Source organism: Passer domesticus, chromosome 15 (genome assembly GCF_036417665.1).
Source record: "Passer domesticus isolate bPasDom1 chromosome 15, bPasDom1.hap1, whole genome shotgun sequence".
In the NCBI taxonomy this organism is placed as follows: domain Eukaryota; kingdom Metazoa; phylum Chordata; class Aves; order Passeriformes; family Passeridae; genus Passer; species Passer domesticus.
In genome coordinates this window covers 11,461,729-11,475,655 of record NC_087488.1, presented here as the reverse complement: position 1 = coordinate 11,475,655, position 13,927 = coordinate 11,461,729, and the positions used below count along the sequence as shown (strand labels likewise).

General features: G+C 50.6%; 1 protein-coding gene across 1 annotated transcript in view; it reads left to right on the top strand.

The window, feature by feature from the left end:
• Positions 1-9,170: 9,170 nt before the first annotated feature.
• Positions 9,171-13,927, top strand: part of ADAP1 (ArfGAP with dual PH domains 1) — a 50,203-nt gene continuing 45,446 nt past the window's right edge. Inside the window, exon 1 of the mRNA XM_064389877.1 lies at positions 9,171-9,445. Coding sequence (XP_064245947.1) covers positions 9,361-9,445 — 85 coding nt within the window. The 5' untranslated portion in view covers positions 9,171-9,360. The remainder of the gene's footprint in view (positions 9,446-13,927) is intronic.

The following is a 13,927-nucleotide window of genomic DNA, read 5'->3' as shown; positions in this document are numbered from 1 at the left end:
GTCTTTGGTTTTGGCTGAACCAGGTGAGTGGCAGCGAGTTAAAGCACCTCTTAATTTCACCTCGTTGTTGTCTCACTCCAAGCAGAGAACTGAGAGGCAACACCATTTTCACTGATCCCCTGGAATGAAACCTGGGTTGTAGGAGGCTGTGAGAGAAGGAACAGCCTGCTGCCATATAAAAAATGTCAGGAGCATCACTTGTTGCTGCTCTGAGAAGTGCCTTGGATGTTCTGGCTCCACTGGAGAGCAGTATTTTTCTACATTTCTCATCCATAATTCCTGGGATGGGAATGATACTTCTGCTAGTGTGCAGGACTGCTGTCATGTCTGGTACTATATCTATCCAGAGGACTTCAGTGCTTTGTGCCTGGAGGAGATCCATGCTGGAAGAGATCCTTCTGCTAAATTTGCAATGTTGTATATTATATCAGGTTTCCCACAAAAAGCTCTGACTCAGAATAATTTAAAAAAAGACTGGAAGTGCATATACAAGGGTATATTTCCTTTTCAAGAGTATTTCAATGAAAACTGGACATCTGATTAAACTTATCCTGTTTTAATTTTCTTAGTGATCTGCTTCTGTGAATAACTGGCAATGTTGCATTTTTGTCAGGATGCAGCAGATTTTCGAGCTTACAGATTTCAAGACAAAATGCCTTCCTTCTGGAATGAAGGTGCCATATGGCTTGAAATGCATAATTGATCACTGCTCAAAATAGGAGCTTCATAGAAAGTCACCTAGAAGTCCAATGAGTGTGTGCAGGGGACTTGATAGACCTTGATGCATTTTTTGTTTTCTGGAGCTGATGATGATACAGGGACAGATTTTTGTGGCTCTCCCTGGATGTTCTGATGCTTGTGCTCTCATTATCCAGGAGATTTTGAGATTTTCATTAGCAGGTGCATCAATCTTAAGCTTGCTGACTCCTGCTGGGCTTGGCTGAATGACAAGCTGGCACTTACCATAAAGGCCAGCAAAGGCCACGGTTCTCTGGGAGGTAAAACAGTTCAGCTGCTCAGGTCTGGTGGGCTCAGTCCAGCCCTTGGTGTCCCACATTTCCCCACCTGCAGTGGGATGCCTGCACAAGCAGCCCTTCCCACACAGAGTGAGGATGTTCCCACTGCTGTGGGAGGGATGTTGGGTCCATCTGGCCGCCTGCCCTGCAATGAGCAGCACCATGAACCACCTTGTATTGTGGATGCTTTTCTGTCCAGGTCCTTGTAAACTCAGATAGGAGCAGTGCTGGAAAGCAGCCTGGCAAAGACAGAGCAGGGGGGTGAATAAAGCATGGAGACAGAATGACCCAGGCTTTTCACATCACCTCGATGGGTTTAAAAAGCAGGTCGTGGGGGTGCTTTTGCAGCTCCTTTGGGCAGCTGAGTCCTTTGCCTATTTCAGTAACCTTAGGGGAGATGACAGCTCTGATTTCTGGAGGATTTCTAGTTGTGTTGCTGCTAGCAAGCCCTGCTCAGCAAGAACCTGCTCACACACCCAATTCTGATCCTGCTAGCAGAGCTGCAAGGGGAGCACGTGGGAAGGCAGCAGCATGGGAGGGGGAGTCAGGCCCCCTCGTGTCTCTCAATTTACATTTCTCTGTTATTAAACCATGCTCTGCTTTTCAGCTGGGTTTGGAAGCATCTCTCCTTAGTGGGCAAGGCAGGAGAATGATGACACTACTGAATCTGGGACACCAGGATGGCCCTGAGGGTTTGATGTGATGCTCTGTGCTGCAGCCATCTGCTGCCAATCTAGCCAGGGCTCTTCTCCTCTGGGTTGCACTGACAGCCCCAGGTAGCAGGGCTGGGTGATGGAAATTAATTTCACCCCACTGAGGAAGTCAGGTTTTGGGCAGGCAGAACCAGATGGGGAAAAAATATTCCCACTGCCACTCAGGATTGCAGAGAAGCTGCAGATCAGATCAATGCTGAGAAGATTGCTGGTAACTCAGGGTGCTGAACCTGGCAGGAACAAAACCCCCCACTGATAAATGAATCTTCATGGTCGCATGAGCAAGCAGCAAGTAGGAAATCCCAGGGGTGTGATGAGGCTGGCTCCTTGCTGGGGGCTGAGGTTGCCTCCCTTGGCTTTTGCTCTTTAGTGTGGGGGTGGGAGTTAAATTGTGCTGACTCCAGCCCCTGGATTAAGCAGGTTTTGGCCTTGTCCTCACCCAGCCCATACAGAGCACAGGCTCTGAGGTGTGCCTGTTGTTTGGCACATCTCCCGTGTCCATGTGCAGGCTCAGAGTGGTTGCTAAGGCAGCACAAATCTTCTCAGTGCTTTCCAATTTCTGTCTGATCCAGAGGTGGAGGTGTACTGTGTCCATGTCCAATCCCAGAGCAGGATCTGTGTGGAGAGCAGGGGCAGTGCCACGGATCAGGAGTGACCAGTCTGTGTGCACAGACATCCCTGGGAGAGGTGCAGGTGTGTGGGGTTTGGTTTTGTTTCCCCCAAACTGTGCTGCAGAGTCTGGTGGGAAAGAGGGACTGCCCACTGCCCACAACCAGGATTTGGCATGGAGGAGAACATCCCTGGCAGGAGATGACCTTGTGTGAGGGGAGATGCTCAGGCTGGGCATGGGCAGCACAGAGATGTTACAGGAACTGGGTCACTGCAGGGCTGTGCTGGCAGGAGGTGCAAGTCCTGGTCAAACAGAGATGCTGAGTTCACTGGCTGCTGAAAAAGAACCAGGTAGGTGAAAAATGAGAGCGAGTCTGGAACATCCACCTCCATCCTTTTAGCAGGCATGGCAGGAGACTTGCAGGTGTGGTGGTGCCAGCTAGAAGGACTCTTTTGAGCACAGAGATGTCTGGATTGATGGCTTTATTTCAGCTTATTTTAGCAAGTAATAGGCAGGGGGGTGATGTTTATCACTGAAACTGGAGCTGGCTGTACTTTAGATCACAGCTCTAATCGGCTGCACTGACTGGGACAGTAAATCACTTCAGCAGCACTAATAACACAGGGTGATGGGTGTAGTAAACCCTCTGTGGCAGCAATAACCTGGTCCTGCTGGTTCTTTCACTCAGGTTGGTGCTTCTGCTCTGCTTTGTTTATTAAAGCTCCTTCACAAAAGCCACCTGGGTGACTGCTCCAACTCAGCCATTGAAATGGCTGCTCTCCTGCCATTCCCCAACCTGGCTTGGGCTCTTTTTATCCCCTGCTATAAAACTGTTTATTTTTGCACCTGTTTAGAAAGGCTGTTTGGCCACAGGGGTCTCATGATGTTGTTTTCATGGCTTTTGGAGCAGGGCTGCTCTGTTGTTGCTAGAAATAATTGCTGTTAATTAATTCTTTGCTGATTTTTCTTTGGCAAAGCACACTGAAATAAACCGATAAATGAGCAGCATGCTCTGTATCTCGACGTTGTGGGAGCTTTTAGGAGGCATACAGTGACATCCAAACAATCCCAGCAGCAGCCAGAGGAATGGCAGGACATGGCCCTCAACTTTCTGTGGACAAAGTTAATTGGGGGAGGCTGAATTACCATCTCCAGCTGTTTGGCAGCTCTCTTCAGGCCATCAGTTTTAATCTCTTTCTAGAGAAAAACCACAGTTTTGTTTCCATCTACTGCTTTGCTCAAATCACAGCTGAGCAGTGCTACAGAAGGGGATGTGCTCTCAGCTGCCTGAGCTGGACCAGCGGGGACTGACCACTGGGGCCAATAACTGCACTGTTTTCTCTCTTCTTCTATAGCCTTTTAAAGTGGTTTTTCTTTTTTCTTCTGAGGAACTCAGGCTCTGCTGCAGAGACTTCCAGACCAGAAGTGAAGTGCTGGGCTTGCCCCCTGTCCCGTGGTCCTGCCTGTGGCACCATCCCCTCCCTGCTCTGTGTCCCTGGCTGGAGCAGCTCCTGGTTCCCAGCGCCCAGAGTGGCAGCAGGTGGGGTGGAGGACTTCAGTCTCCACCCTGGCAGGTGACATCACACAGCTCAGTCTCCTGCTTGAACGTCTCCAAGCTGTTCCTGGAAGGATGAGCCATTTGAGCCAGGAAGAGATGGAATTATTGGAATAAAGCAAAAGCAATCTCCACAGTAAGTGCTGCCCTGCTGTTTGCACACCGAGGCTGTCCTGCTGGGTCTGACTCAGACTGAATTCATGACGTCCTGCTCTGAATAATCACCTTGACTTTTTTTTGGAGGAGCTAATCCCCTGATGTATGAGTGTCATCACACACAGGTTGGCTTTCTCCATACAGAGATTCCACAGGCCTCAGTCTCTCAATTAGGGTAAATCAGGAATAATGCTAAAAGCAGTGGCCTGCCACAGACGTAGGTGAACTGTTGACTTCCTTGGACTAATTTCATCTCCTCTGTGCACAGAAAAGAGCCTGTCATTGGGCAATAGAAATCAGTATATCTCCAGCTGGTTCACTGCAGCTGCCATGGAGCCAATTCCCTCAGCTGCCCCCTCCATGTCATATTTTACATCATAGAAAATGGGTTTGGTGCAACAACAGGACTGTTGCAGAGCTGTTTTTCTTACACTGAGATTTCCCCAGGTGCCGTGGAGCAGACATACAAATATCCAACATCTTCAAGCCGTCAATTACCTCTCTCCCTCTCTCTCTCAGATGTATTCTGGCTCCCAACCACGCTGTCTGAGCAACTAAGCAGCCCCTGCAACCACGTTGTGACCCCCAGCCAGCCCATTGCTGGCCAGAGGCAGGCGGAAAAGAAACTGAAAGGATGTCCTGAGCACATGACAGGCTGGTGGTTGGAGGAGTTTTGTGGCAGCATGGCTGTGAGAGAGCAGTGATCAGCTCTGGGGTGTTGCAGAAATCTTAAAAAGGAGATTTTGGTCTGAACCTCCCCCCTTGTCCTCATTCTCCCCAGTTCTGCTTCCCTATAAAGGATCTCTGTGGTCTGGTTTGCATGGTGGTAACTGCATGACTGTTCAATTATGGCAGCAGAGGATTCCCCTTTTTTCACACTGGTGACACTGGGCTGCAATAGAATTAACTACTATGCAAATGGAAGGAAACCCTGATCTGCAGATCACCCTGCAGTGAGACACTTTTAGAGCTGCACAACACTTTGTCTTCTTGGAGGGCTGCTGCAGGTGCAGAGCAGCTCTGCAGACACAGGACATCACAGTTCTTTTTCCACCCTCACATCATTTTCTCCTGCATTGTCCTCTTCAACTCAATCCACACATCCTAACCACACAGAGTGTGCTTTTCCCTGTTCCACACAAAAAAAAAAAAAAAAAAATCTCACAGGCTCCATACAGCAATTTGCTCAAAATAAGAGAAAGTTGGCATCAGTATTGGATTTTTGGTTCAAGAATTTTTAAACTGCCCTGCTCTGAGCTCTCTGCTCTGTGACATTCCTCCCTCCCAGTTATACCCACTCTTGATTTAACTGGATAACCCAGAAAACTCTTTCTTTTTTAAAAGAAAAACCTCTAGGATTGGTTTCTTCCTTTTTTTCTTTTTCTTTTGAACAGGAAACCAATACTGCAACGGAAACGAGCTGGTGCTGGTTTAACATAGGTGTGGGTGCCAGTGCTGCAGCTTGCTCACACAAACCTCCAGCTGCCAGAGCTGCCTCCCCTGTGGTGCTGAGGAAGCCTATGGAACCCTGCCTGCTCTATCTGCTGCTCCAGAGTTTTGCTTGAATGCAGTTGCCGTGGCATGAATTATTGATATTTCTGTTCAGGTTTGCTGTTCACACAGGAATTTGTAATGCTTCCCCACCCTGTGCTGGGAATGCGCTCCCGGGTCACATCAAGGCTCGTGTTTAACACCCTGTCACTTGCATGGTTGTGACATTGATTTATCCATTTCAGGGCTAGGGCTGGGAAATTAAGTGAGCCCCAGAGTAAACAGCCCTTGCCTAACAAAAGGCAGCCTCGGGGTGAGGGGAGCTGATATGGAAGGGCAGGGAGAAGGTGTAGCTATGTCTGTGCGTTTTCAGGCATCGCCACAAAGATGATGGAAAGGTTTCTAGGAATTTCTGGGTGTTCTTTGGCCTGACCTCAGTATCTGGCATTTCCAGAGGCTGCCCCTGCTGCCACTGTGCTTAGCACCTCAGGAGATGGCATCAATGACGTCCGTTTCTAAGGCAACAACCTTGTGACTTAGAAAAGACTGAGTTAAAATGTGTGTGTTTACAAACAAACACATCTTACACATAAATATGTAAGCAGTTACATACATATGGATATGAATTTATGCCAGACCTCCAAGTCACTTAGCAGTGGAGAGACAGGAAGCATCTGAATGAGGGTGATGTATTGACAGCAACAACCCATCTCCAGAGAGTTTGGTCAGAGATTTTGCAAGAAATGGGAGCTGTGGCCACATTTCTCTTCACAGATAAAAGCAAAGCACAACTTCCCAAAAATATTTCTGAGATTCACATTCTCTGAACCACAGAGAAAGAAAAAACAATTCTTATCTCATTTACTGCTCCTGTGTTTTAGAACAAGTAGAATACATTGTAAAAAATTATTTACCTAAAAAAAATTAGTAATTAAATTCTAGCGTGTTTTGATTATTAACCAATTAAATCTGTATGTGCGTGTTGGGATTGTCAATGGACAGTCACGAAATTCTGTACAGTTAAATTAAGTACTTGTACAATTTCAATTTAAATGTAATATAACATAGTATAGAATAATATAGATAATAAAGTAATTAATTAGCCTTCTAATATCAGTGGAGTCAAATGCATCATTTCTCCCCATCCTTGAAGTTACCATGCTTTTACAATAAGGAGCAAATTCATTTAGGCATTCGCTGAAAGGCGCTACCCACAGGAAAAGCTCAGAGGAGGGAACATGGACAAGGCTGAGCAGTGATGCACATCAGCCCCCTGCAGGGGCAACCTTTGCTCTTTACCCCATGTGAGATATAAACTCAGATGCAGTCCCTGCTCTGCGACAGGAATCACACTCCTCAGGAGTCAGTGTCCATCAGGAGAGCCTCAGTGCCTGCCCTGGATCAACACTGTGCCAACCAACACTGGGCAATACCCAGCCTCTCAACCTTGGGTAAACCAGGAGTAAATTTACCGAGACACCCTTGTACATGTGAGGTTGGCTCAAGCCTCTGATTTCCATTGAACAAAAGTTTATCTTAATTTCTGGCTCATTTAGTTCCAACTTTTCTCCCTGACTCTCCACATTCCCTCCACCCACACGGGCTGTTTGTTCCCCATGTGGAGTCTGGAGTAATTGTGATGAGATTTAAATGCTGAGGATGCTGCTGATCGACCCTTGCTGGCCCTGCTCCCCTGCTCTGCCTGTCCTTTATGAAACTCTCCCCTCTCATCATTGACAACAGGCTCTGTTTTATTTGATTTTATTACAAGATATAAATTTCTGTCTGCAGCCCTGGCTTCCAGCACACGGAGGAGAGACAGGAATTGCCTAGCAACCAGGGGAACAAAAAATTAAGAGAATCAATAAGTCTTAATGGAAAGCTAAACAGAGACTTTCAAACCAAACCCCCTCCCTGCTCCCAGCCCTGGCCCACACTAAGTCCATGACGATGTGCAGCATCCTGGCTGTTGCATGAAGCATTCAGCAAATGCCTCTTCTGCAAAAGCCAAAGTGCACATGGAAACCTGGCCTAACCTGGGCTTAGGTAAAGCTCTGTCCTCTGGCATTTAGACTGTCAAGCTTGAGCACAGCACAAGTGTGGAGGGTTAAGGTGCTCTGCTGAGCTGGTTTCTCTTTGGGGCTGTTAGTGCTCCAGGTAAGTGTTAGTGACTCAGAGGCTGAAGAAGGTGAGGGTCTGGGTGCAGCAGCTCAGTTTCCCCACAAAAGGTCTGTGAGGAGGATTATGCCTTTGGTTAGGATGGGAGTGAGTTTCCAGACATTATCAAGCTGTGTGTGTAAATCCAGCAAGCCCAGCACGATGTGTGACACTGGGTTGAGTCAGCAAGGAACAGTCCAGCATCAGTTTAAAACAGAAATAAATCTGGATGCAGTCACCTGTCCGGCAGCACAAATGCAAAGGTCACTTAGGAAAACGTGTTCCAGGCAAAGGGAGCATTGTAAATGTACCAGGCCATGACTCTGCCTGTATTTAAGGGGCTATTTTCTCCCACAAAGTGTTCTCAGGAACCTGCTCACATCCTCATGTTTGCAGGATCAAGATGGTGGTTTGGCTGTGGAAGTTTTCCAGGAGCTCCTGGCAGCCTCCTGCTGCAGATGCTCGTGCACAGCCTCAGCCTCATGGGCAGCTCGAATGGCATGAGCTGAACTTGCAGGAGGGCTCTGCTTTGTTGGAGGAATCAGAGTTGGGTGATTTAAATGGGGACTTGCTTTGCAAAACCAAGATTTGTTTTTGTAAGCAGAGACTTGTGAACCACAAATGGGACATTGCAGCACCACAGGTGACCCATACGTGAGAAGAAGGTTTCAGCAGGGGTTAAGGGGACACAGCTCTGAGCCCTTCCTTGGCCAAAAGCTTCTCACATCCTGCCCTGAGTGACACTTTAGTCTTTGACTGGCAAAACAAGGAGTCTTTCCCCATAGATGGCATGAGATGGACACCCATGATAGCACAGGGATGTTTTCCCCTGATACTCCCCTGACACCATGGAGGTGTGAAAAGCGTGGAAGACTTTGGAGGACAGTCCTGCCAAGACACAGACGTGGAAGCTGCTGGTGATGCTCAAGGACAGTAGTGAAGGAGGAGTGTTTTGGAGTGCATGGGGCTACCGATGAGACCTTCACAAGTACCCCCAAAAGCTGCTGGTGTCACAGGGGCATCCCAAACGCGCTGCTCATGACCCTGCAGGTGCTTAAGCGGCAAGGCCCTGCCCAGGGAGAGCTGGGGCCGCTGCCAGCCGCCACCTCGCACAGGTGAGGACCCTCGGCTCCCACCGGCGACAGGAGCAGCTGCAGCCGCCCCCCGCCTCCCCTGCCCTCACCCGGGGCGGCGCAGTCGGCGCTGGAGCATCCCCTCCGCGGGCAGGAGTTAAACCAGGAGCGGCACCCCTGAGCGCCCCTGAGGGCGGGTTGGCATGCCCTGAAGCTCGGGGACCCCCTCGGGGGTAGGGGCGGCCGCGGTGACGCGCTGCCGCTGGAGGTCGCGGGCGGGCGGCGCGGGGAGCGGCAGCGCCCGCGGAGAGCGGAACCGGCGGCACCGGGCGGCCGGGGCAGCGGCGGGCGGGAGGCACCGGGGGCAGGCAGGGCAGGGCCGGGCAGGGCCGGGCAGGGCCGGGCAGGGCAGCACCGCCCCGGCGCGGCGCGTCCCGGCGGCCGGAGGCGCGCTCGGCGTGCGCGGGGCGAGCGGGGCCGATGGAGCCGCCCGGGCGCCGCCCGCCTCGCCAGCGCCCCCCGCCCGCGCCATGAGGCTGCCGTAGCGCGGCGGAGCGAGCGCAGCCCCGCCGAGCCGCCCGCCGCCCCCATGGCGAAGGAGAGGAGCAGGAAGGCGCTGCTGGAGCTGCTCCAGCGGCCGGGGAACGCGGCGTGCGCCGACTGCGCCGCCCCGGGTAAGGGCAGGGGAGGCGGGGGGCGCGGGCGGCGGCTGCACCTGTCCGCACCGCACGGCTCGGTACCGCACCGCACGGCTCGGCACGGCTCGGCACGGCAGTGCCGGGGTGCGGGGCTCTGCCCTCTCCGGGAGCCGCGGGGGTTGCGCCCCGCCGAGGGTGTGCCCGACCCCCCTCCGCCCCGCGGGGGATGCTCCGGGGCTGCTGGAGGGATGCGCTGCGCTGCCGCGGTCCCCGCGGAGCAGCCCCGGCCGAGGTTTCCCCAATTTCCCCCGGGCCGGGCCGGCTCCTCGCCCGGCCGTGAGCGCTGATGTCATCCCGGCGGGTCCCCGCGGGCTGCAGCGCAGCCGGGGCCGGTGAGCGGGCGGAGGGGGCTCTGCCTGCGGGGGCGGCGTGTCCTCCGTGTCCCCTCGGCTGCTCCTGCCCTGTCACTGAGCAAACACATGGGGACAACGGGAGGCAGCGCTGCGGACATCCTGCCCAACAACCTTTGCCCGGCTGCCATCGATGGGTGCCTGCGCTGCGCAGGGAGCGGGGCTGGAATGTCTGTAGACGTCTCCGTGTGCGGAGGGGAGAAAATCTGGGCTGGGAATGTCTTCTTCGCCTTTTAGATGGTGAATTTTTTGGGGTCGGGCCGTGATGCTGTTGCTGAGCAGAGTCTGTGTGGGGTGGTGGAATCTGTCTTTGAGAACAGCCTTAGAAAAATTGCGGAGCAAGTAACTTTCCTGTTTTTAAAACGAAAAATAAATCACCATACAGAAAAACCTCAATTTGTATTAGCTTGAGCAGGAGGGCTCTGAGGAGGGGTGTAGAAGGGATGTCCTTCTCAGCCTCTGTCCAGCTGAGCCCTATTTTCCCAGCTATTGATTTGTTTAGGATGTCAAGATCTACTGGATACCGCTATCCAGCTCCTACCATTCCCAGTGGTTTTACATCCCTGATCTGCATCCCAGGACACTGCAGCTCACTTTCAGATGCGCTGTGTCCTCAGGTACCCAGCTGGAAAGGACAAAGAACTTCGGGCACAGCGTGAACGGCTTTGCAGCGCCGCGCTGCTCTGCCTGCTCCCACCCATCTGCCGCCGGCTGCTGCTGGCTGGCTGGACCAGCCCACCTCGGAGGTGTCTTGCTGAGCACAGCTTGGGCTCCCCGTGTAGGTGTCTGCCTAAATTGTTCCTTCCTGGAGAAAACTTTACAAACCTGGGCCGTTCAGATCAGCGGGGTGATTCTCCTTCGCCCTGTGGGTGTAGAACATAAAGCCCCCAGGGAAAATGGGGAGTTTCTCAGCATCACCGGGGTGGAGATGGAGCTATAGGTCATAAAATAGCTCATATCAGGGTAAGGAGGTTGTTGTTAAAGGCACCAAAAGGGCTTGTAGAACAACAAAACCATACTTTGGTTTTGATGACATTTGCATACAGAGATGTCTTAGTGAATCTGAAAGTCAGAGAGGATAATTTGGGCCAGTGTCTTTTGTAAGTCAGGGTGTGCTATATTAACATCGTTCAGCCTCTTCAGAACCCTCATGGCATTATTCCTTAGGACCACCTCCCTGTTCATCAACCCAATTTCTTTAGTGGCTCCTTTGCTTCAGGTTCTTTGGCAAATGAGAGCTATTCATGGTGCTGTAATGTGCTCGTCTGCCTGGGAGTGACAATAAACTTGAGATGCCCTGGGCTACTTAACACAAGATAATAACTTGTGTCTGTAGGTAGGATAGAAAATATTCAGCTGGGCAGGTGTGGCAGGCCAGCTCTTTCTGGGGATGAGGTAATGCAGCAGAGGCAGGATAAGTATCCAGAGAGCCTCCAGAAAGGGGTGCAAGAATGTTCTTTGCTGAGAAGTGGGATGCACAAAAAGATAAAGGTGGCAGCTGACACTGGAAAAGTACCAAAGCAGGGAAAATGAAGCGAGAAGGAAGGAAGGAAGAGGGAGGGTGTGGAATGAGCAGAAGATGAGGGAAGCAGGGCAGAGTTGTGCTTGCCCACGTGTGAGTATCACTGTAGGGCTGATCTGGTACAGCTGGGGGGATGCCAAAGATCAGGGTTTGCTATTGCTGTTTCTCAGGTGAAATACTCTGTTAGTACAGGATCCATGAGATCCATGATAAGAGGGAGCCATTTAGCTCAGGGATGCTCCTAACAAAGAATAGGATGGGTTGGAAATGTAACAGGGGGAAATTCTGTTAGTCGCTTTAATTTGTGTATTTGGAAGCCAGCTGGGTTTTCTTTTTCTTTTGGAAATATTTGTTCGAGAAATCAGCCAGCCAGTGAAAGTTTGTTTGTTTTTTTCCTTCCCTGCTGACAAAAAGGGTTATTTTCTTTTGTTACTGCTTTGGCATTTGGGAGAGGCTCAGTAGCCAGAGCCCTGAAGCCACAGCTTGTCCCAGGTATTCTGTGTCCTGTCACAAACCCCTGGTGCAGTGGAGCTCTCAGTGTGGCATCGCTGGGCTGAGCTGTGACCATACAAAAGTCAAAGCCAGGGACAGACATGGGGCATCAGGGGAGGCTTTTCCTCCTGGGCTGGGTAAATAACTTCATCCCCTGCAGGATCACCCCATCTCCTTGGGGACATCTGGGCACAGGCTGCTGCTTTGCCAGAATTTGCCACTTAATCCTGACAGGATGATTGAAGTGGCCCAGCCCTGTGAGGCTGCCCTGCTAGAGGTGTGTTTCCCTGGTCTGTGCAGGGATGGGCACACCTGCCCCTGGCTGGGAATGGGGTGTTGAGTGTGATGCTCAGGAAGGGCAGAGCTGGGTCTTCCCCAGGACCTGTGTGTATGTCTGGCAAAAAAAAAAAAAAATTCTCTTTTGTGAAACCAGAGGTTTCAAACAGATTTTGATGGATATCTGAGGTGGAGAGAACAGTCTGGCCATGGTAGCTGGGAGTGCAGAAAGGATGCTAAAGTAGAAAGTGAAAATCAGAGTGTAAAATAACTGAGATATTACATTTTTCACTTGCAGGTTTTTTGTGTTTTGAATGGGATTTTTTTTAGGTTTTTACTAATTGCATTTTTATAAAACCTTAAATTGCAAAGAAAGGTTGTTTTGAATAAAAGGTATTTCAGTTGCAAAAAATGTCATTGATCTGTAATGCATAATGAGACTGCCTTGGTTGCATCTTCAGGACTGAATTCTGGGGTAGGAGCCACTAATAAAGTCATTAGATGGGGCTTTGGGTCCTCTGTCATTACACACTTCTGTGTCCTGGCTGTTGTGTTTTTTGTGGGTTTAAAGCTGTGCTTTCTCAGTGAAGACAGCATGGTAAATGCAGTCTTGAGTGCAAACTGAGCAATGTTACTGAATTGCTGGTGTGTAATGGCTCTCTGTGCATTAGAATAATCTTTTTTTCTTCAAGACTAATGTGGCAGTTCAGCCTTTTCTTTTTCTAAATGATTCTTTGTCTCAGGCAATCTTTCCTCACATCATAAGACGGATGGTTATCTCAGGGCATAACAAGACCTTGAGTATTTCTCTCTTTATTTTTCTATGACTTAGGCTCGTGTTTCCATGGAGTGAGAATTATTTTACATTGTACGAGGACAGAGAGGCTCTGAAGACAGAAATGGAAATCCCATCAAAGCAATCCTGCAGTTTAAACCCTCCAGCAGCAGTTTACATGGCTTGTTATCATTTTATCTTTCTTATTTGGGATGGATTACTGGGACATGGATCCTGGCTAACACTGGCCTCTGTGCCTGAGGCCCCGAGGGGGTGAAGGATGGAGGAAGAGCAGAAGGCTCATGCTGGAGGGGAGTCTGAAATTGCAGCTTTGTGCTGCAGAGCCGAGCAGATCTGCTGTAACAGAACCCTCTGGAAGCCTGAGGGTGGCCGAGGTGCTTGTAAACACCTTTTCCTTCTCAGTTCTACAGCAGGTGAAGCTTTTCCACTCCCTGGATGTCAGCAAGTGAGGGCAGTGATTAGAGAGCGCTGGGGATTGCTTGATGTGCTCGGGATTGAGGAGGGCACTGCTTTGATCTCAGCCCTCTCCTTCCTCCCTGCAGCCTCTGCTCCTGAAATCCCAGATGGGGAGGGCGACTGGGTCCTGCCAAGGGCTGTCCCTGCCCTCGGGGGTGATGGGGCTCTGCCTCGCAGCCCTTCCCTCTCGTGCCCCCTCTGCCTCCCACTGGAAAGCTGTTCCAGAGCTCTGCTGCTCTAATGGCATGAAACGGGATTTTCATCATCCAGCTCAAAGTGGGGACTTGTTCCTGCACCTCCATTGTCCTCTCACTTTAATGCTGAATTTTTTTTTTTTTTTTTTTTTTTTTTTTTTTTTTTGGTCCCTGGAAATTGGCCAGCCCTTCTCTCCAGCTGTAAGCAGAGGGGTAAGAAAGAAAGCAAAAATTAAAAAGTCCCACAGCAGTTGTGTTTAGCTCAGTGCCACTTTCTGCAGGAAAAAAGGGGCTTTTTGGAACAAAGGAGGTTTAATGTGATGGTGGGTTTTGTGCTGTCCTGGTGCCTGGGCTGCAGCACAGTCGTGGGCT